The sequence below is a fragment of the Mastigoproctus giganteus genome, chromosome 9 (genome assembly GCF_048544385.1).
Source record: "Mastigoproctus giganteus isolate SK-2022 chromosome 9, ASM4854438v1, whole genome shotgun sequence".
In the NCBI taxonomy this organism is placed as follows: domain Eukaryota; kingdom Metazoa; phylum Arthropoda; class Arachnida; order Uropygi; family Thelyphonidae; genus Mastigoproctus; species Mastigoproctus giganteus.
Genome location: NC_143583.1, coordinates 145,308,378 through 145,331,463, shown reverse-complemented (window position 1 = coordinate 145,331,463; position 23,086 = coordinate 145,308,378). Strand labels below are relative to the sequence as shown.

The window sequence follows — 23,086 nt, the reverse complement described above, 5'->3', positions numbered from 1 at the left end:
TGATCACAATGACCGGCACTTACTGCACATTGTATAGTGAACTGTACTTTACTATGGTGACTCCATCATAACGTGATTTGATTGTACAGTGAACCAATTGTAAAGGGGGGGTACATTGTATTTTTAACTATTTACTTAAAACTTCGGATAATTGGGGCATCTGTTTAATCGGGCCAAAATGCACTAGTCCCGATGTGTCCCAAATAACCAGAATGGACTGTATTAGTTTTATTTTGACTTTGAGAGTATCATACTGTTCCTTGCATGCCACAATCACTGTTGCCGAAGCAGCTTTTGCACCACAAAACTACAAACAACAACAATCATTGTTACATAGGTGAAACTAACAGGCATAAACTTGACCAACTGTCAAGGTCACACCATGTACATGAGTCATCTTGCAGTTGCTATGTGATGCAGCTTGGTTTGGTCTTAAAATTCTGTAACTCATCTAGAAATAGAAAGCAGCATGGTTGTTCATGAAAAATAAGCAGATTTGACATAAAATTTAGCTATGAGTATACGTACTTTTATAAATTAATATATGCTTCATACCTGAATTAGTGGGTTGTTTTGTCCGTATTTCATTAAAAAAAGTGCTTCACAAAAACAACACATCCCACTCCCCACCAAAAAAATAACCAATTAAGTGCACTCCACACTTAGGGAAACTATGAACTGAATTTATAATATACAATATTTTATCAAAAAGTCAGTAAATGATTTTATAATTCTTGAGCTTATGCACACCAAGTTTTAACTTTTTGTTATGTACCTGTCCTGCAGAAAACTGTTTTTAGTGAACACCCATTTTTCTCTTTTGTTATTATACTGAAAATGATTAAATGTCAATACTTTTGGAAATTAATAATTTATATTCATTTTATAAATTAAACCTTAATGTCAGCCATGGAAACACATGAAATGCTCATTACAGTTTATGGAGTGATGCTGTGGCAAAAAAGCAGTTTTCAAGTGGTTTCAAAGATTTGTTGAAGGAAATGTTTCACTTCACTTGAAGTGAAACATTTATCTTTATACATTCCTAGATACACAGGTTGAATTCACCTGTGTATCTAAGCATGTATAAAGATAAAGTTCACCATCCTGAAACAATTAAAAACTGTCTTTCAATTGAATCGGTAACTCACCATGCACCCCTTAAATAAATTACTGAGGAGACTGCTCTTTCATTTGGTTCAGTTTATGCCATTTTGACTGAGGATTTGGACATAAGGCAAAATAAAATTGTTAACATAACTGTCTTCCATAGTCCATAATTTTCAATTAACACTAAAAATCTGCAAAATTGCATAAAAATTTTAATTTGAATCCACTTTGTTACATCATTAAGAAAAACTATCCAGAAAATTATGGCCATAGTTATTTCTATGGCCTTAATTACATCACAAATTATTGGCATTTGTTTATTTCAGCTGTTTCACACATAGAAAAGCATACAGTTTATCAGTATCTTCAAGAGAAGTGCATTTTTTGAAGTTCGTGGATGTCTGAATAGATATAGCATTGCTCTTAAAGAGTAAGCATCTGCTTACTCTTTAAGAGCAATTAAAAAGTTATAATGGTTGGCTAGGTAAAAAATAAATTAATTTTAAAAAAATGTAAGTTATGAGAAATGTGAGCTTGTTCACCTGTGTATCTAAGCATGTACGTATTTTTACTGTTTGCTTACCAGAATTCAGAAAAATTGCTTCACAATAAACTTGATGTCCCTCACATTAACATTACTTCATTTTAAAAAGATGTATTTCCTATACTACTTGTAGTTATTATTTTCAAATTTAACATGAGAACTGCCAGCTAGCAAAAATACTTGTAAATGCCATTGCAGATCATTTTGACAGCTGAGCATAAAATTGATTTTTAAGTTGTGTTTTCAACATTTTATTATAAGCATTAATATAAAGTAACTGGCAACAGTACATAGTGTTGTGCTTGTGGTAATGCACATGAAAGTAATATTTCTGGTAGCAAAAAGTTGAACACAACTTTTTTTTTGTCTAGGAAATAAACCGAAGTTTAAAAATTAATTTGCACAATTTAAACAAATGATAGCTTTTTTCAACAGTTCTTGTGCACTTTCCACATACATACTTTTTAGAGATTTGACCTTGCCGCTGTTGTTACTGGTTTGAGCTGTTGCTTTCTGCGAATCTATATATTCATCACTTCTTTATAAATAATCCAAGTGTTGATTACTGCAAAATCTAATATATTATAAAAGATGTAAACCAGCCATCTACATATACTTGCTTTTATTGAATATTTTTTAGCCATTTGGTCTAAACATCAACCCCTATTTTTGTGTTGTAATATGTTGTATTTGTTGTTGTTGTAAAGAAGAAGCCTGTCAGGCTTCTTCTTTGTACCATTACTTATTGCAACACTTGTATGAAGTGTACTCAAGATTATGACATTTTTATTTGCTTTGGCCTGATAATTCGTCAGAGTGCAATCATCAAGTTTGAAAACTGAAATGGAATATATTTCGCCTCCTTTTTTTATGGACTAATTTCTTTGCCAATTCAAAACTCGTTGAACGTTGGAATCTCTTTAACATGTTGCTGCTTGCTACAGCAACATGTTAGAGGGGCAGCCAGAGGGAGTAATACTCTTGATCTGATTATCAGCAGTGATTATTCATGCATTAAAAATTTGCAGATAAGGGAACCACTGGGTGACAGTGATCACAATGTACTGATGTGGGAATTACTTAAAGATGTGACTACCATCAAGGTAGTCACATCTAATAAAGGTGACTGCAGGGGTCTCGGACAGTTTTTAAATTCTGTACAGTAGGATAAACTTATAATGTTACCAACATTGAATTCTAAATGTGATGCCTTCAGAGACTTCATTTTGGAGGCTACTAGAGTTTTCATTCCAACTAAGAAATACTGTTCAAATTTTAGGCCTAAATGGATGTCAGATGAACTAATGAGGCTCGTGGCAGAGAAGAAAAATGTATGGGATGCATGTAATGTATTAGTGACACAGAAGCCAATGGCAGATATAAACTAGCCTGTAAGTAATCAAGTCACAAAGAAGGTTAGGCAGGCGAAGGCAGATTACGAGAAATCCTTGGCAAAGGATGCAAAGAGTTCTTTCCTTATGCAAATTCGAGAAGGAAAGGGATGAATCAGATTGGACCACTTAACATAGATGGGTTGACTATTGATGATCATGCTCAGGTAGCTAATAAATTGAATGAGTATTTCGCATCTACATTCACACGAGGAGTTACTCAATGAGGGGAGTGCCAGAAGTTCATCAAACTCTAACAGGGAGCAAAGTGGAGGAGAAACCATAATTATGAGAGCTTCCTTGGACTCAGGGGAGATTCCCATGGACTGGAGGTGTGCAAATGTATCACCAATTCACAAAGGGGAGGTTCAAAAGGTGACATAAGTAACTATAGACCTGTTAGTTTAACTTGTGTTCCGGGGAAAATAATGGAATCACTGGTTCAAGAAGCATTGCAAGAAGAAATCATCTAGACAAGGCTGCAGTAATAGTTAAGACACAGCATGGGTTTGTTAAATGGAGGTCTTGTCTGACCAATTTGATTGGATACCATGATGTGGTCACAAAGTAACTAGATGCCAAAATTAATTTTGATATCATATACTTGGATTTCAGGAAAGCTTTTGATACTGTTGGACATGGAAGAATGTTGTACAAATTGGAGAGGTATGGCATTAAGCGTAAGTTGGATAAAGGGATGGTTGAGTGGGAGATGACAAGAGAGTGGTAATCAATGGACACCGCTCTTTGTGGACTAATGTTATTAGTGGAGTTCCCCAGGGTTCTATGCTGGGCCCATTGTTGTTTTGTATATTTATCAGTGATATTGATGAAGGTATATCAGGTTTAATGTCCAATTTTGCAGATGATACAAAGATTGGCAGGGTTGTTAACGACAGTAAAGACAGTATGCTACTCCAACTGGATCTAGGTAAATTGGGCAAATGAGCTGTGAAGTGGCAACTGAAGTTTAACGTTGACAAATGCAAAGTACTGCATATGGGTAGCAATAACCAAAGAGTTACATACCATCTGTGTGGTACTACACTCAGGGAAGTGGAAAGTGAATAAGAACTGGGGGTAATTGTGCAGTCAAATATGAAGTTCACTGATTAAATACCACATTTAATTTAACCAGTGGAGACGGGCTGCCAGGGCTAGTTAGTTAGTTAGTTAGTTATTTGGTTTTTAGGAGCATTAGCAACTAAGGCCATATTGCTCCGGGATATGGGGTGGTCATTCCCTGACCTTTCCGCATCCTCCGTATTTGGTGGTGACGGGCTCGAACCCCGGTCTAATCAAGAAGCATGTGCTACGCACTGCTGCTGCTTCCCACCTGGCTACGGAGGCGCCAGCTGCCAGGGCAGGTCATGTAGTCTGGTCAATGGTATATAAGAATTTTGCTAGCAGGGACAGAGAGGTGATTATCCCGTTATACGAGGCGATGGTCAGGCCACACCTAGAGTTTTAGGAAGAATGTAGAGTTGCTAGAACGAGTACAAAGAAAGGCAACAAGATTGGTGAGGGGAACAAGGGGGGGTTCTCTTATCAAGAAAGGCTTTAAGTTCTGCAAATTGCACCACCCGGAGAGTAGACATCTGCAAGGTGATCTGATTGAGGTGTATAAGGCCTTGAATGGGTTGAACAAGCTGAATGCCGATGGGATTCTTCCTCTTGCCCAGATTAAGAACCTGAGGGGGCGCAGATTCAAATTGAGGAAAGACAGTTGTAGAATAGTTGTGCGGAAATTTCCTTTAGCTAGCAGGTAGTTGATTGGTGGAACAGACTTCCATCTTTTGTTGTGGAAGTTGATAGCCTAAATAAATTTAAGGCTGAGCTGGAAAAGCATTTGGAACGAATAGAGGGGTGAAATGGGAGGGTTTTTTTTTCTGATGCTGCATAAGCCTGCTTTCTTGCATCATATGCCTCTACTAATGCTAATGAAGTGTACTCAAAGATTATGACATTTTTATTTGCTTTGGCCTGATAATTTGTCAGAGTGCAACCATCAAGTTTGAAAACTGAAGTGGAATATAATTCAGCCTCCTTTTTTATATGGACTTTGGAACTTCTTTATGAGCACAATTCACAGTTCCCACTATAGTAGTGTTTTTTATGGATTAACTTCTTTGCCAATTCAAAACTGGTAAAGTAGTTATAAGTGGTTCATTTCTACCTTGATTCAAAAATGGTTCCATTAGTTTTAAGACAACGTATTCACAAAGTTGTTGACTAGCTAGGCTCATATCCTTCTTTCCCCGATAAGCCATTCAGTAGATATTTTGTAGTTGTGTCAGCTGTAACCAAAACTTTATACATGAATACCTTGTATAGTGCGGTTAATTCGTGCCAAAAAAATACCGCACTGATCGAGGTATTATTAGTATGTATTTTAATGTAATGCATTCCGACAATTTGATTATATGGGTCGAGTTGCAAAAATATATATGTGTTTGTTTACCGTAAATTGATGCATGCGAAGTTTTTGCAAAAAAAATAAATTAAAATGATAAAAATGAAAAATACTAGTAAGTACAGCACAAATGATTTTTATTGCAGTAAGTACATACCAAAAGAATATAAGTGAAGCAGTACTGTACAGTAATACCCCGACTTACGCTACCCCGACTTACGCGAACTCGGAGTTACGCGGTTCTTGATTTTTTCGTTTGGCAACGCTGCCGCCCACTATCTTCAAGGTCGTTTTTCATATGTTATCGATATACGGTGCGACGGCGGAGAATGAGAGCGAAAGATGAACAAAATTCAACTTTGGTGCTTTTATGTTTTTTATATTAGTGAAGAGGAAACACATTTCACCATAATAACGTAAAAACCAACACAATTCCAGATCGGTATAATCGCAAATGCAATTAGATCGAGTTTACTACCAGTTTATAACAGATTTCACTAGCAGAAACGCAACTGGATTTTTATTGTTTTATGGTAGTAACCCGTAGAAATGTGAGGTGTTAATAGTGTATCTCTGCCTTTATGGTGTTGTTTATTCAGTTGCTACATGCGCGCAGCTTCGTTTATACGTATCAAGCGTGCCTCCTCGTTTTGTAATTGTGCTTTATTCCCTAAAAATGAGTAAAATACTTAATTAAAAGGTGTGAAAAGGAAGCGTCCTGGTGAAGACACTGCAGATTCAGAGAGAAAAAGAAAAGCAATTATCGATAAACAGAGGCGGACTGGATCAAAAATTCTTACCCGGGAAAATTTATAGTGGCCTCATGCTATGGTTTATGGCCAAAATCACACTGGCCCACCGGGGTTTCCCCGGTAAGGCTTATGGCCAGTCCACCTCTGTCGATAGAGAAAAAATATGAAATTGTGAAACGCTTTGAGCGAAATGAAAGACCATGTGATATTGCACGTGCTACAGGCCTAAATGAAGCAACGGCGAAAAGCACATGACAATTGTAAACTTGACAGGTTGAAAATTGAAAAGGGCTCAATTGTAAAGGGCTTAAAAATTTTAGAAAACATAGACTCCAACGAAGAACGCGTTATAGCTACAAAGCAAGGAATAAAAAAAATTATTAGCTTGCTACGAAGAAATTCTGCGTGAAAAAAAGAAGGCGCGGTGTCGTCAGACGAATTTGTTAGATTTTATGAAGCCATCGACATCGAAATAACTTTTTTACGTAAGTCATTTGTTTTTTTAATACATATTTTGTATTAATATGTATAAAGAACTGCAATTTTATTAATATTTTTCTTCTAAACTAGTGTTTTTGTTAGTCCTTGGTCCCAATTAAGCAAAATTTATATGTATTTATATGCAAAGTTGTACCCCGACTTACGTGAATTCGACTTACGCGATTTTCGTCGGACCCACCTATCGCGTAACTTCGGGGTATTACTGTATTTTTATTTTGAAAAATAACGGAGCAGCTTAGTTTGCACAGTTTTTTCTTCTTTTTGTCTGCCTACATCTCTTTATAACATCGAATGTAATTTTGCAACGCCTGCCTTACTTTCATACCTCGTTTGATGTTTGGATCTAGAACTCTCAGCGCCATTACATTTCTTCTTTCCACTCATATTTGCGTATAAAAGTGTAAGGTTTTTAAAAAATATTCTTTAATTTCGCCATATAAAAATACACAGCGAAAAATATTTGTACAGCTTACGCACAGTGAACGACCTCACCATCTAGAGTGTTTACTAATGTATGAATGCTAGCAGAGTCCGTATATAATGGGAGTTGCGACAAGAGTCAGTGTGGCCTTGAATCCATAACGCATTGGCCTACTTGCTGGCATTATAATACATACATACATATCAAATGTATTTGTGTGTAACGCAGTTAATTTTTTTTTCAATTTGTAAACCGTGCTATAGCGAAACCCATGCTGTTCAAAACGGCACTATGCAAGGTATTCCTCTACCAAATTTGTCTTGTTTTTGGCAGTATACTGGTTGAGTGAATCAGCAATTAGCTTTAGTTGGAAATAGCTGCTCATCTATTGTAATGTGTTGCTCCAAGACAGTTGGAAATAAATTTTCACCATATTTCTAAAGCTGAAACAAATATATCATTTCTTAGATGCTCCTTCCTTGAAGAGCGTATGTCAAATCTTATGAACCGCTTAATTTCACAAAAGTTGTTACATGACATGTTTTATCATGAAAAAAACTGAGAAGGTAAATGTACAGTGATAAAAGTATATATAAAAGTCCTTGAATGGATGTAGACCGATTATTATTCTTCAGTTGTCTTTGCACTTCGATTTCAGCACAGTTCTGTATGTGTTTTATTATTAAAGTGTCTACAAATAAACAAAATATGCTTGCCACAGAATCCATACACACATTTCATCTTGCATAAGGAGTTGGCCCAGGGTTATCGTGAATTATGTTCCTTTGCAGTGCATATCTATCTGAAGGACTGCCAGATTTTATAACTTCCCACATGTACCCAGTATGTTTGCTGCCCACTGATAGACTCATTTGGTTTTTACAATTGTGATGCCATGTATTGTCATCTACAGTACAACTTGATGTACAAGGATCAGAAGTATTATTTTTGCTACTACAGTCAGTCCTCGTATAGCACGATAGTTGTGTTCCTAGAAACCCTCGTGCAATATAAACAACAAGGCCTATGGGAAAAATAGGGTTAGGTGCCGATCACCCAAGATTGAACACACATTTGTAACCAAAACATTACCAAACATAATAAATAATCGTAATAAAATACGTAAGTATTTTATTACGATTATTTATTATTATACGTAAGCATTTTAATTACTTAAGTATTTTAAGTAATTAAGTATTTTATTACGACTGTTACGTAATAAAATATTGCTAATGCTTTTGCTTCTATCGTAAGCAAACTTTCTTGCTTGATTTTCTATCCAAACAGATGACAGCTTCCAATTCTTTGTGTCTTAATCTAATGGATTTTAATTACACTTTCAGTTGTTCCTGCTATGAAAGTTGTTTTTATTTCTTTACATTCTTTGTAATTCTCGGTGTTGCCTCATTTAGGTCTATAGCACGTGCAATATCACATGGTCTTTCATTTTGCTCAAAGCGTTTCACAATTTCATATTTTTTCTCTGTCGACAGAGGTGGACTGGCCATAAGCCTTACCGGGGAAACCCCGGTGGGCCGGTGTGATTTTGGCCATAAACCATAGTATGAGGCCGCTATAAATTTTCCCGGGTAAGAATTTTTGACCCAGTCCGCCTCTGTTTATCGATTTTGCTTTTGTTTTTCTCTGTGAATCTGCAGTGTCTTCACCAGGACGCTTCCTTTTCACACCTTTTAAGTACTTTACTCATTTTTAGGGAATAAAGCACAATTACAAAACGAGGAGGCACGCTTGATACACATAAACAAAGCTGCCCGCATGTAGCAACTGAATAAACAACACCGTAAAGGCAGAGACACACTATTAACACCTCACATTTTACTAAAGCACATTTCTAGGGGTTACTACCATAAAACAATAAAAACAATTTCCAGTTGCGTTTCTGCAAGTGGAATCTGTTATAAACTGGTAGTAAACTCGACCTAATTGCATTTGCGATTATACCGATAGCTGGAATTGTGTTGCTTTTTACATTATTACGGTGAAATGTGTTTCCCCTTCACTGATATAAGAAACATAAATACATTTTTAGAATCTTCTCTTCATTCTTATCGTGTTGCATTCGGTTGGGGTGATTCTGCGTTCGACTGCCATTTCTTGTAATCACAAGGCGAATCGTGCATAAGCAAATTCAGTTCGTGTTATATAAGATATCGTTCCCCTATTTATAAATCGTGTATGATCGAATTCGTGTGGTGTAAACACGTGTTATACGAGGACTGACTGTACTAGATTCCTCACCTCTTTCATTAGAGAATCCATTCATCACTTCTTATTCTCAAAATTCATCTCCACTCTCCTCTCTAGACTTATTTTCAGATAGCTTTTCTAATTCCACTAGACATTTTTGAATCTGCTCTTAGGTAGGGCTATTAGATTGCCACATTTTAGTAACACAATCGAACCAGCACTGTAAAAATTGTTGAAATACCTTCGTATAAAGTTTCACCCAGACTAAATAAAATGGCACAATGCAGCAATATATATTACTGACAACTACACATGCTCAGACATGAAGTTGCATGCACAGACATGCAGTTATATGCACCTGAACATGTACTTGCAAAAACGATAGGGTGGTTCAAATCACAAATGTTTGTCATAAGATAAATAATTACAAAAACTTGGTTTAACTTATAAAAATTGGCCAATTTAACAGTCAAATTGACTGCCTTGGTGGTTTTATAAAGGTATAGAGCAAAAATTTAAAAGAAAAAGTGTGCGCAAAATTATTTGCAATTGTTCATGCTGTAAGTTCCTGTAAGATCCTCTGCTTGCACCTTCACAATGGTGAGACTGTTAGTAATCCTGGGTATAACCTCCATGCACAAGTACATGGTGGGTGACCACCCGGGTGTGAACCAGCATAAGCAGGGTTCAAAGTGTGGCACCCACACCACATGGAGGAATGCTGCCCCTCTATGTTACCAGGCAGTACTAGGTAGTAGATGACTCTCATCAACCAGTGCAATACCACCACTTTGCTTATTGGAGGCTTGAAGTGGTGCAACCCATGTTCCAGTCAACCCTTCCCCATCTCTTCCATCATGCAGTATGATTGATGACTTTTGAAGTTATGATGAACATCGTGGTGAAATCCAATATTCCTTACATTTCAACGGCTCTAAAATGGTGTTCGCAGGCCGGCCGCTAGTTAGTACACCGAACCAAACCTATTGGTAACTCTCTAGGAGGCTTCCGGATCAGCTAGTGTATAATCTTGCTACCTCTACTCTGCCAGATAGTGACTGGAGGGAGTCAGATTAGTGTGTATGTGGGGGGGGGGGCATTGACAAGGCCATGTTATGTCAAGGATCTGGGTATATTCTTACCATGTATACGCCATATCCAAAAACTTCATTACTTCATACAGTATGTCCCACCCACTTTTTCTTACTATTGAATACACCATGAATTGTCAAACTAAGAGAGCAAGCTTATCTGCGAAAAGATCTAAAAGTCCCAAACACTTCCTAATTCATTTCACAATTATACGTGGTCTCATTTCTAATCTCAACAATGTCCATTTCCACTTGCAGTCTGCCAGACCCCATGTACTTTTTTCTGACATAATCTCAGTTATCGGTTGATTCAACTACTCATCTCAGATGCCCAAATTATTTGTTGTATGATTCCTTTCGCCTCAAAGGTGGTACTTGTGCATATGTCCTTTCTGATATTTCCTGTCAGAGACTTGACAATTTGGAATCTTCTCTGGCTTAAAATCTCTCTACCTCGTGTCAAATTCATCTGTAGTCTCTACCGTTCTTCCAACTCCACTAATCACTGGAGCTCTTTGACTTTCTCCAGTCCAACTTTCCTAACAGTGAGGTAATTTTCCTTGGTGATTTTAATGTTCGCAACTCCACCTGGCTTCTGTTTTCTAGTCACACCGACTCAGCTGGTCGAGATGCTGAGGCTTTTGCAATTACTAATGACCTTGCACAGATTGTTCATTTACTTACAAGAATACCGGACAATCCTAATCATACAGGCAATACGCTTGATCTGTTTTTCACAAACAACCCTTCTAAGTACATGGTCGAAGTGAGAGGTCCTTTAGTCACTTCAGATCACAACTTGGTGATTGTCTGTTCTCCAATGGAGCCTCTATATCATGGCTATTCCCAACCTTGTGTTGTTTGGTATTACAAGAATGCAAAATGGGATGACCTGCGAGATTTATTTTCTTCTTTTCCTTGGTCAGATTACTGTTTCAAAACTTCTGATGTCAACACTTGCTCAGATCATGTCAGTGAAATTATTCTTGCAGGAATGGAATCCTTTATCCCACACTCCACTTTAAAATCTTGTCCTTTATCTAAACTTTGGTTTTCCAATAAATGTGCTAAAGCTGTTCAAGAGAAGAACGTTGCATATCATAATTGGCTTGTTTCTAATTCTTCAGTTTCATTTTCTGCCTACACTAAAGCTCGCAACAATTGTAAAGCAGTTATTAATCAGTCTAAACTAGAGTTAGGTAGCCAGAATGCTCGGCTACCTAATGGTAGCCGAGCATTCTGGTCTCTTGCCAAAGCTATTGGCCGCAACTTTTGCCCATCTCTGCTCCCACCTCTGTCCAAACCAGATGGTTCTGTTGTCACTTCAGCCAAGGATAAAGCTGACCTGCTAGCATCCCATTTTTCTTCCAACTCATGTATTAATGATCTTGGTAAAACACCACCCACCATTTCAAACATGCTCCATTCAATGCCTCCTATAGTCTTCCGTCAAAAGGATGTCAGAAGGATTTTGACGAATCTTGATGCTAAGAAAGCTCCAGGTCCCGATGGTATTTCTCCACTTGTTCTCAAAACCTTTGCTCCCGAACTTACTCCTATTCTTTACCGCCTTTTTTCACTTTCTTATTTCAAAGGTGTTTTTCCTTCTGCTTGGAAATTTGCTCATATCCAGCCAGTTCCTAGAAAAGGTGACAAATCCCTCCCATCCAATTATCGTCCCATTGCAATTACTTCAACTCTTTCTAAAGTAATGGAGAAATCAATTAACCGCCAATTCTTAAACTACCTAGAAATCTTCCGTCTGATCAATGATTGCCAGTATGGATTCCATCAGTGTCGATCCACTGGTGATATTCTGGCTTATGTTACCCATTTATGGACTAATTCAATGGAACGGTTCGGTGAAACACAAGTAGTTGCTATTAACATCTCAAAGGCTTTCGATCGTGTTTGGCATAAAGGTCTTCTAAACAAACTTCCATCATATGGTTTGCCAACTGTTTTTTGTAATTGGTTATCCAGTTTTCTCTCTGATCGCTCACTGAGGGTGATGGTAGATGGCTCTCTGCCTTCTAACTTCTCCACTAATGCCGGTGTCCCCCCAAGGTTCAGTTCTTCTCCCCACTCTTTTCCTCTTGTATATTAATGACCTTCTTCTATTGACTGGAAATCCTATCCATAATTTTGCCGATAATAGCACATTGCATTCCACTTTCCATTTTGAGAAACCTTGTCCTGCTCAATCAGCTTCAACTTCTCAAAAATCTGCTACCAATTCCTTAAATGCCAAACTTTAGATAATTCTCCAGGTAAAAAAAAAAAAAAAAAAAAAAAAAAAAAAAAAGTTAATGGAAAGTCAGGAAATGTCGTGGACTCACACTTCTCTAGTTAAAAGGGCTGCAAAATTGAAACAATTTAAAGCAGGCAAATGGTCAATTAATTAATGAGCTCAGTGAGCTCATTAATTAATTAACAAGTTATGATAGTCATATCAAAACAAATTTCTGTTTAGATACAACTATTATTAATGACTACCCAAAATGAATGAAGTATTTTTTAAAAACATATGTGGCAACAGCACCCTTGTACTGCAATATCATTTAAGATTTCAGTACTCTGGTGAACTTCTAAGTTTGTCCGATATTAGCAACACCAATATTGATAATTGGGGAAGCATAGTTTTGGTTATATATGGTAGTTTTATGATATCCATACTTTTATTTCATGATCAATATACAGTCAGTCCTCATATAGCATGATAGTTGTGTTCCAAGAAACCCTTGTGCAATATAAACAACAAGCTCCATGGGAAAAATAGGGTTACGTGCCGACCACCCAAGATTGAACACACATTTTTCATCAAAACATTACCAAACACAATAAATTATCGTAATAAAATATGTAAGTATTTCATTACGACTATTATGTAATAAAATATTGCTAATGCTTTTGCTTCTATCATAAGCAAACTTGTTTTTTGTTTGATTTCCTATCCAAACAGATGACAGCTGTTCCATCTCTTCCAATTCTTTGTGTTTTAATCTAATGGACTTTAATTACACTTTGAGTTGTTCCTTCTATAAAAGTTGTTTTTATTTTCTCTGCATTCTTTGTAATTCTCGGCGTTGCCTCATTTAGGCCTGTACCACGTGCAATATGGTATGGTATAATATCATATGGTCTTTCATTTCGCTCAAAGCATTTCACAATTTCATATTTTTTCTCTATCGACAGAGGCGGACTGGCCATAAACCTTATCAGGGAAACCACGGTGGGTCTGAGGCCACTACAAATTTTCCCGGGTAAGAATTTTTGACCCAGTCCACCTCTGTTTATCAATATTGCTTTTCTTTTTCTCTCTGAATCTGTAGTGTCTTCACCAGGATGCTTCCTTTTCACACCTTTTAAGTATTTTACTAATTTTTAGGGAATAAAGCACAATTAAAAAATGAGGTGGCAGGCTTGATACACATAAACAAAGCTGTGTGCGCATGTAGCAACTGAATAAACAACACCGTAAAGGCAGAGACAACTCTATTAACACCTCACCAGCTCACATTTTACTAAAGCACATTTCTGGGGCTTACTACAATAAAACAATAAAAACAATTTCCAGTTGTGTTCCTGCTATTGGAATCTGTTATCAACTGGTAGTAAACTTGATCTAATTGCATTTGCAATAATACCAATAGCTGGAATTTTACGTTATTATGATGAAATGTGTTTCCCCCTTCACTGATAAAAAAAACAAATACATTTTCAGACTCTTCTCTTCATTCCTATCGTGCTGCGTTCAGTTGCCATGATTCCGTGTCCGACTGCCACTTCTTGTAAACACAAAGGCGAATCATGCATAAGCGAATTCGGTTCGTGTTATATACAATATTGTTCCCCTATTTATAAATCATGTATGATCGAATTCCTGTAGTGTAAACACGTATTATACGAGTACTGACTGTACTTGAAGAAGGCTGAGTTTTTTTTGAGGGGGGGGACTTCAAGGAGGCAGCAGTATAATAAGATGAAAAACCACAAAACCAGTTTTTTTTTTAAATTGACATTTTTTGTTAATTGATTGAGAAATAAGTTTTTAATTACCTTAATTTATTTATATCAGCATTCAGTATATTTAGATATTTGATTTTTAGCTAATTTAATATATTAAATAAGCTTATTATTGAGTCACCTCTTTTATCTTTATGCCAGGGATTATATGGACCGATTTCTTGACGAACAAGAAAATCCTCCTACCCATCGAGACCGCTCTTCAAGTCCAAGCATGCATTCCCTCATATTTGGAGAAGGGAAGAAACGCACACCATCCTCCAGTCCCCATACTAACACTTCAAAAACAGATTCTTTGTTAGAGTCTGGTTATCAAGACTGTATACACCAAAGTGATGCTGATAATCATAATTTTCATGGGAACAGTGTACTCTATCCATTGTGTCCAGAAAAAAACTCTTGTCTTCCATCATCAAGTGATAAAAATAACTTGAATATACAGGGTGAGTGTACAAAGGACTTTATAAATGGTACTATGTCTTCAGTAAGCACCCCAAAAGACAGAGGACCAGGAAGGGCAGTACCACCTGAACTTCAATCTGTAAGAGTGGAAAATTTGGCTAGTCTTAGTACATTAGAGAAAAGCCCACGAAGTTTATCTATGGATGTGGTAACATGTGCACGTCATTCCATTGATTCCTCCAGGTTACATGACACTCACAATGATAATTGTAATCCTAGATTTGAACCAAGGAGGGAGGAAGTAGCTTCCATGGAATGATACATCTGCTTCTAGAAAAATTACCACACATATTACCTCTTTGCAAAACAGTCTTGCAAATACCTCGATGACAAGAGACATTCTTTTGAAACCTTGCAGGCTAAAGAGGGATTCATTTTAGCATCCTTACTTTCAGCTCTGCATTGCCTCGAGTAGTTTGTGATAACATGCTAAACTAACCCCAACATTTTGGGGATTTGTGCAAAACAGGCGTGAATGAATGAATGTGTAACAAACTTGCCAAAACTTGTATATCATGAACTGTTAATCATTATCATCATCCGTTTCATGTATAAATTTATCACTGTTTTATATAATCATATCATCATCCTATACTGACAGATTTCCATTATTTGTAAATTTATTAAATAAATTGTTTTAAATAATCTGTTGTCAGTATGCTAGGAATGTGTTTTGGGTGCTTATAAGCAGCTATGACACAAATTGTAAATTACTGCCTGTAAAGCAATGATGCCACTTGATATTAATGTAAGTACTGTATTATTGTACAATATCTTTCACCTTATTTGTAATATTTTTCTTTCTTTTGTATCTTCCTAAAATATATAATATTTAGTAGTTTGAATGTTTATAATATCTTACATTTATGAATAGAATTTTCATTGAAAATTTGTTTATTAAAAGTTTACTGTCACTTTCAAATTTACAAAGGCTCTAAAAAGTTGTATTTTTGCTAGTGACAGCAGCCTTTTTTTAGTAACTTGATTTCAAGTTTTACATTAAATGTTCTCAACTAAAAAAAGGAGTTATTCAGTTATTTTAGTGGTGGCATTGGTCCATCACTTGTCAGTTGTTATAAATCCTCCAGTTAAATAAATTGTACAATTGTTAAGAATGTGTGAAGGTTATTTTATTACACTTTATCTTACTTCTATGTGATTTGTGTGAAAATGTGGGAGTGAGTTTGCCAAATATTCATATCTATTTTCCACAAAACTGAAATAAAGCTCTATGCCCCTTGCTTCATTTGGCATATGCTAGTAGTCCTGTCATCTTTACCAATCTGGGTTCAGACTTAACTTTTTGATCAAAAGTAACATCACTTAGTCCTTTGTGGTCCAGTATCACACCTATTGTAACTATAATAGTTTAATGTTATAATGTTACATTTTTAAGTAATATATAATGATACACCTTTATGTAACATTATATGCTACATAATGTTATTATTGTAATTAATAATTAATGTTACATCTTTAAGTAATTCTCACTGATATGGGAATTACTTAAAGATGTAACTACCATCAAGCCTAAAGAGGAGGGCTTTGTCTTTTGTAAAGGTGACTACAGGGGGTCTCAGACAGTTTTTAAATTCTGTACAGTGGGATCAACTGATGATGTTACCAACATCGAATTCTAAATGGGAAGCCATCAGGGACTTGATTTTCGAGGCTACTAGGCTTTTCGTTCCAACTAAGAAATACTATTCAAGGTTTAGGCCTAAATGGAGGTCAGATGAACTAATGAGGCTCGTGGCAGAGAAGAAAAATGTATGGGATGCATATAAAGTATTAGGTGACACAGAAACCTATGGCAAATATAAACTACTCTGTAATCAAGTCACAAAGGAGATTAGGTAGGCAAAGGCAGATTACAAGAAATCTTTGGCAAAGGATGCAAAGAAAAACAAACAGTTCTTATATAAACTGTAGAAGGAAAGGGATGAATCAGATTGGACCACTTAACATAGATGGGTTGACTATTGATGATCATGCTCAGGTAGCTGATAAACTGAATGAGTATTTTGCATCTACATTCACACATGAGGAGTTATTCACTGAGGGGAGTGCCAGAAGTTTATCAGCAAAAAGGCACCTCAGGTGGACAAGTTCTATCCAGTTATATTAAAGGAGGCAGCAAAGGAAGTAAGCAAACCCTTATTCATAATTATGAGAGCTTCCTTGGACTCAGGGAAGGTCCTCATGGATTGGAGATGCACAAATATATCACCAATTCACAAAGGGGGTTCCAAAGGTGACACAAGCAATTATAGAGTTGTTAGTTTAACTTGTGTTCCTGGGAAAATAATGGCATCAGTGGTTCAAGAAGCATTGCAGGATCATCTAGACAAGACTTCAGTTATAGCTCGGACACAGCATGGTTTTGTTAAGGGAAAGTCTTGTCTGACCAATTTGATTGGATACTATGAAGTGGTCACAAAGGAACTAAATGCCAAAATAATTTTGATATCATGTACTTGGATTTCAGGAAAACTTTTGATACTGTTGCACATGGAAGGCTGCTGTACAAATTGGAGAGGTATGGCATTAAGGGTAAGTTGCTACAATAGATAAAGGAATGGTTGAGTGGGAGATGACAGAGAGTGGTAATCAATGGACACTGCTCTTTGTGGACAAATGTTAATAGTGGATTTCCCCAGGGTTCGGTGTTGGGCCCATTGTTGTTTGATATTGATATATCAGGTTTCATGTCCAAGTTTGCAGATGATACAAAGGTTGGCAGGGTTGTTAACGACAGTAAAGACAGCATCTAGATAAGTTGGGCAAATGGGCTGTGAAGTGGCAACTGATGTTTAACATTGAAAAATGCAAAGTACTGCATATGGGTTGCAATAACCGAAGAGAAACGTACCAACCATGTGGTACTACACGCAGGGAAGTGGAAAGAGAAAAAGACATTGGGGGTAAGGTAATTGTGCAGTCAAATACGAAGTTCACTAAGCAGTGCAGACAGGTTGCCAGGCCACGTCGTGGAGTCTTATCAATGATAGAATTTTGCTAGCACTGACTGGGAGGTAATTATCCCGTTATACAAGGCAATGGTCAGGCCACACCTAGAATACTGTGTACAGGTCTGCAGGTATCATTTTAAGAAGCATGTAGAGTTGCTAGAACAAGTACAAAGAAAGGCAACAAGATTAGTGAGGGGAAAAAAGGGGTGCTCTTACCAAGAAAGGCTTAAGTTCTGCAAATTGCAGCACCTGGAAAGTAGGTTCCTGCGAGGTGATCTGATTGAGGTGTATAAGGCCTTGATTGGTTTGAGCAAGGTGAATGCTGATGGAATTCTTCCTCTTGCTCAGATTAAGAACCTGAGGGGACACAGTTTCAAATTTAGGAAAGACAGTTGTTGTTGAATAGATGTGTGGAAATTTTCCAGTGGGTAGTTGATTGGTGGAACAGACTTCCATCTTTTGTTGTGGAAGTTGATAGCCTAAATAAATTTAAGGCTGAGCTGGATAGGCATTTGGAAAGAATGGATGGATGAAATGGGGGGGAGGGGGGGTTTGGCTGATGCTGCATAAGCTTGCATCATATGCCTCTACTAATGGCAATGCTAATAAAATTCCATTCCCAGTCTGATGTTGCAGGGGCTGCACCAATCAAAGTTATTGAATAAAAGATGTTTTTTTCTTGTCCCATTACAATCTTGGTATTCCATATAGACAGGCTGCAATATTAAATGATCTTTGCTACTGTTTATATTCAATTGCTAACTGCAAGTGGTAGCCACTCCACCCACATTTTGGAAGCAAATTATTTAGACAACATAAAAGACTTTCTAATGAAGAAATTCTGATTCAGAATTTGATTTATCTTTGTTGGACAGTGATGATCTTATTGTAGATCCACTGTTTGAGCAGCATTTACTGCTTAAACTGGTTTCGATTGCTTAAAACTTAAAATGTCAATCTGATTTATTAGATTGAAATTTCGTTTTAAGAATTGAGCATTGTGCCACACAAAAAATTATTGGTCTTAGTCGAATTACGCAAATTCTAGTCATAACTTTAACTCTGTTAGCTCATGAAGACTAAATTGTAATTTGAACATTAGATTTCAATTAGCGATTTTTAGGTTTCTGCAGCTGGCAGAAAAATTAATGCTGGACTGCAAAGGGTTAATTTAGCCAAAATTGAAATGCAGTCAGTTATAAGTAAATCTGTGAAAATCACACACATTTTTGTACTCCCTTTTTCCTGCATCCTTTACTATTAAGTAAATCTTTATTGCAACAAAAATATACATGGAGTTAGTTTTGATATAGTCATTAATGGCTACAGAGCCATAGGCTAACATTTCACAGAAATTGTGAAACTTAAAGCAGGAACCCACATCTAGATAGGGGCATAACTATATCTGGTGGAAGACAGCAACATGTATAGAGAATATGAAATATAATTTGATATTGAAGAAATATGTACTACTATAAAGTAATATAAAATTATGTCAGGATGATATACTCAGATAGTGCATTAATAGAATGAAGTGAGTAAGATGTAAAGAGATATGGATAAATATAAACAGAAAAATAGAAGATATGACATGAAAAATAGAAATTAAGGCTTACGTATATCAGTGCTTTCTTGTTTAAATGTAGCAGTGTTAACCAACAGTGGGTAGAGCGTTTTTCTCAAAGCTACAGTTTTGTTCATTTGTAAAAGTTTTCCAAGAGGTGGGCATTGTACTTATCGCAGAAACGCTTGAAATAAAATTATGTAAAAATTCTGTTAACATTCGTAGACTTTTATTAACATCGGACGATTGGTCCTATGAATGCATGTGCGATGAGGATTAAATTTCTTTTAAATACAATGCAGTGGCACATTTTTTAGTTTCATTCCATCCTGTGAACACGTATGATCGAAATGTTCTCGTCCAACTTGAGAAATAAAATGTCTTCACGTATTTGTTAATTTTTTTATACTATATGAAATTTTGACATGATGTTTTCCTATGCTGATAGTTGTGTCACGGTGATGGTTTTGGGTCAGATTGGGGCCTCGATGGTAATCCTGGACTTAATTTGCATTCGTGCTGATGGTGTGGAATACATTAAGATGAAGTTTATCATTTTTTATCAATTTTTTATAATTTATTACATGTGATGGACTAGGAGAGTTGGATAAGAGGCCTGCCTATAAAGAAATCAAGGTAATCCCTGTATAATTAAATAATAATTAAAATAATACATTTGTATAGGAGATATTGAGCACATAACAGCTCTTATTACACTGAACTAGTAAAAGTTTTCTTACAAAGCCATTAATGAATTGTAACCAACTTACAGAAAGGAAACCCACTTTTTTTTTTTTGCATTAAACTAACGTACCAACTTTACACCACTTGGTCACTCTAGTGGCATTGCTCCTGCCTCCCCATGGCAAGGCTGGTAACCTGATAGAAGAAATCCACTCTTCCAGGGCTGAAAGGAGCAAAGATGGATAATACTTTCGTGAGCCATCGAGCTCAAAACTAGCCACAAATAACACTGAAGATGACTTTTCTCAATCCAGGAGGGCGAAAACAACCCCTCAAGAGAAAATACCAGCATTCCTCATACTGTGCCCTATACCTCTGAGTAAATATCCCCATTCCTTGTGCAGAAGTGCATTGAGTCTGCTGCTGCAGGTCACCAAAATCAGTAAGGTGACTCCAGTCTGGGTAGAGATAAAATCCTAGCATTCTGTAAAGTTATTAAATCTGACTACTTTTGGCAGACAACCAATAAAAGTCACTCCCCATGCCACCCTAAATTCCTCAAAGAGAGTAATCACAGAATGGTACTTATATTTACTGTATCAGGGGAGAAAATAGTTAAAAAAATAGCTATGAGAACAGTCATCCAAGCCAGGAGATTCATGACTCGGGAGGATGGTATTCTTGTTCCAATAAGGAGCATAATCCTCAATTTTAGCTCTCCCATCCTACCACCATCTGTCAAAGCAGGCTATCTATTACCGTGCCTGCCACTATATCCCAAATCCATACCTTGGTACTACAAGTTTCAAAATATGGACACTGCCAGACTGCATGTACAGATGACGAAATGTCCTAATTGTGGATCAAAGCACAATCCAATTACAATGCTACCACTCCTCATTGCCCAAATTGTTAATAATGGTAATCACCCAGCTTTCTCCAAAATATGCAAACTATGGATACAAGGGGAAAAAATACAGAAATATAAAGTGGAGAACAGGCACATTCAGAGGCAAGAAGAGAAATAATCAAAACGAAGCCACAGCTGCTAAAGATGTCAAGTCGGTAAGTATTCAAACAGACGTTACAGTTCTACCAAATATACTATCGCCAGTTCGTTCCTGTTAAAACAAAACAAAATAATGGCATTCCATACTCGGTACAGTAGAGTCCCGATTAACCAAGACTTGTTTAATGGAGGGAAGCATAAAAGTTAAAATGTTGAAAAGTTGTATATACTTTGCCATCAAAGACAAGAATACATAGTTCGATACAGAGTGGGAATTCACACCAGTTGACTATTGAACAATGTTGATCTTTTACATTCGTTGATTTTGTGACTTTACTCTAATTTTAAAGATTTCATAAAAAAGATTTAAAAGTTTTACTCTAATTTTGTCATGTTTCTATGTTATTAGGGTTAGTGTAAGCACCGAATGGAAAACGGAAACATGCTGTCTTGAGATATGAAGTTGAATGCAATCGATCGCTTGGATCAAGGAGAAACGATTAAAAAGAAAAAAAAGTGGAGAATGACCACTTTTGAAGTGTTGAGGTGACAGGAGGAGAAAGCCGAAATTGAATAATGGTGTTCACAAAGAGCGTCAGAATGTGATAGTGAAAATTTGAATAGAAAAACAATGGAACAATGGAGAATTTGGACAAACTTCTGAAGCGTTTTTTGTGGTTCACACAGATGAGAGACAAAGTCTCTCATCTGTGTGACCGATTTTACAGGCTAAGCCATTAGAATTTCATAAGCATTTTAATGAAGGAGAAGAACAATTTACTGCAAGTATCCGTTGTATAATTGGAAAAAAAAGTTTGGAGTTAGAAATCTAAACATCACTGGGGAAAAATTATCAGCTAGTACTAAAGAAATAGCAACAGTTACTGCTAAATTAGCAAAAATTATTCAAGAAGAAAATTTGAATTTGGATCAAATTTACAATTATGATGAAACAGGCCTGAATTATAAAATGCTCTCATCCAAAACGCAGCTAGAAAAGAAAAATCAACTCCTGGTTAAATGTGAAGCAGGGAGAGAATGACTACTGGCATGTTCAAATTCATTGGGGGGAGGGGGAACATAAGCTTAAACTAAGAAAGTCAAAGTACCCCCAAGTTTAAAAAAACAAAATGTTTGCATGTTAACTATGCAAATAAAAAAAAAATATAAAACATGGTTTTAAACAAACTTGAAAAGAAACTTCCCCATAAAGCATTCAATTTTAGACAATTCTCCACCCCATCCAGACGAAAGTGAACTAGTTTTTGGTGACATCAGAGCTCTGTTTTTGCCACCTAATGTGACATCCCTTCTTCAACCTCTATATCAAGGTGCTTTGAAGACTGAAATGCAACTATAGGCGACGTCTCTTACATCTATTTCAAAATCATAAAACAGGGACTAGTGTTGAGAATCTTTAAAAAATATAATAAATATCACGGATGTATTTAGTGGTTGGCAGTCTGCGCGAGTAGCACAGTGGTATCGTCACCGTCCTCCCCCCACTGGGTGGAAAAGGTCCGGGTTTGAATCCCGTCGATGATGCGAGGAATTTTAATGGGCTTTTTTCACTCCGTTGCTGAGTTAGTCGGTCTCAGTGGTAGATAGCAAAGTTTTTTCCCCAGGAACTGGGGTTTTTCGTCCAGAAAACAGACAAATCGACCATAGAACACATGAAATTAACAGACATAAGACACAGCACGGCAGATGAATTTAATTATTCGGGTGGCCTAAATATAATAGTTTGGATTTTTTTTTTTTTTTTTTTTTTACTGGTTGGCAGAAGCATGGAACAATAGAGGATATTAAAGAGTGGATGAATTCTGATAAATAACTGGAAATGACTAATGACATTATTATTATTTATTATTATTAGCCATATGGTGCAAGGAAGCTTGAGGCTTATGCTGCACCAGCCAAAAAAAAAAAAAATTCCCA

The 23,086-nt window shown here is 36.5% G+C and overlaps 1 protein-coding gene across 3 annotated transcripts in view; it reads left to right on the top strand.

Moving 5' to 3' along the window:
- The window catches only part of LOC150080795 (mesoderm induction early response protein 1), a 174,913-nt gene extending 159,452 nt beyond the window's left edge, over positions 1-15,461 (top strand). For all 3 annotated transcript variants that reach the window (XM_090381063.1, XM_090381062.1, XM_090381064.1), the window contains one exon: positions 14,599-15,461. In XM_090381063.1, coding sequence (XP_090237189.1) covers positions 14,599-15,178 — 580 coding nt within the window. In that variant the 3' untranslated portion in view covers positions 15,179-15,461. The remainder of the gene's footprint in view (positions 1-14,598) is intronic.
- Positions 15,462-23,086: the final 7,625 nt, after the last annotated feature.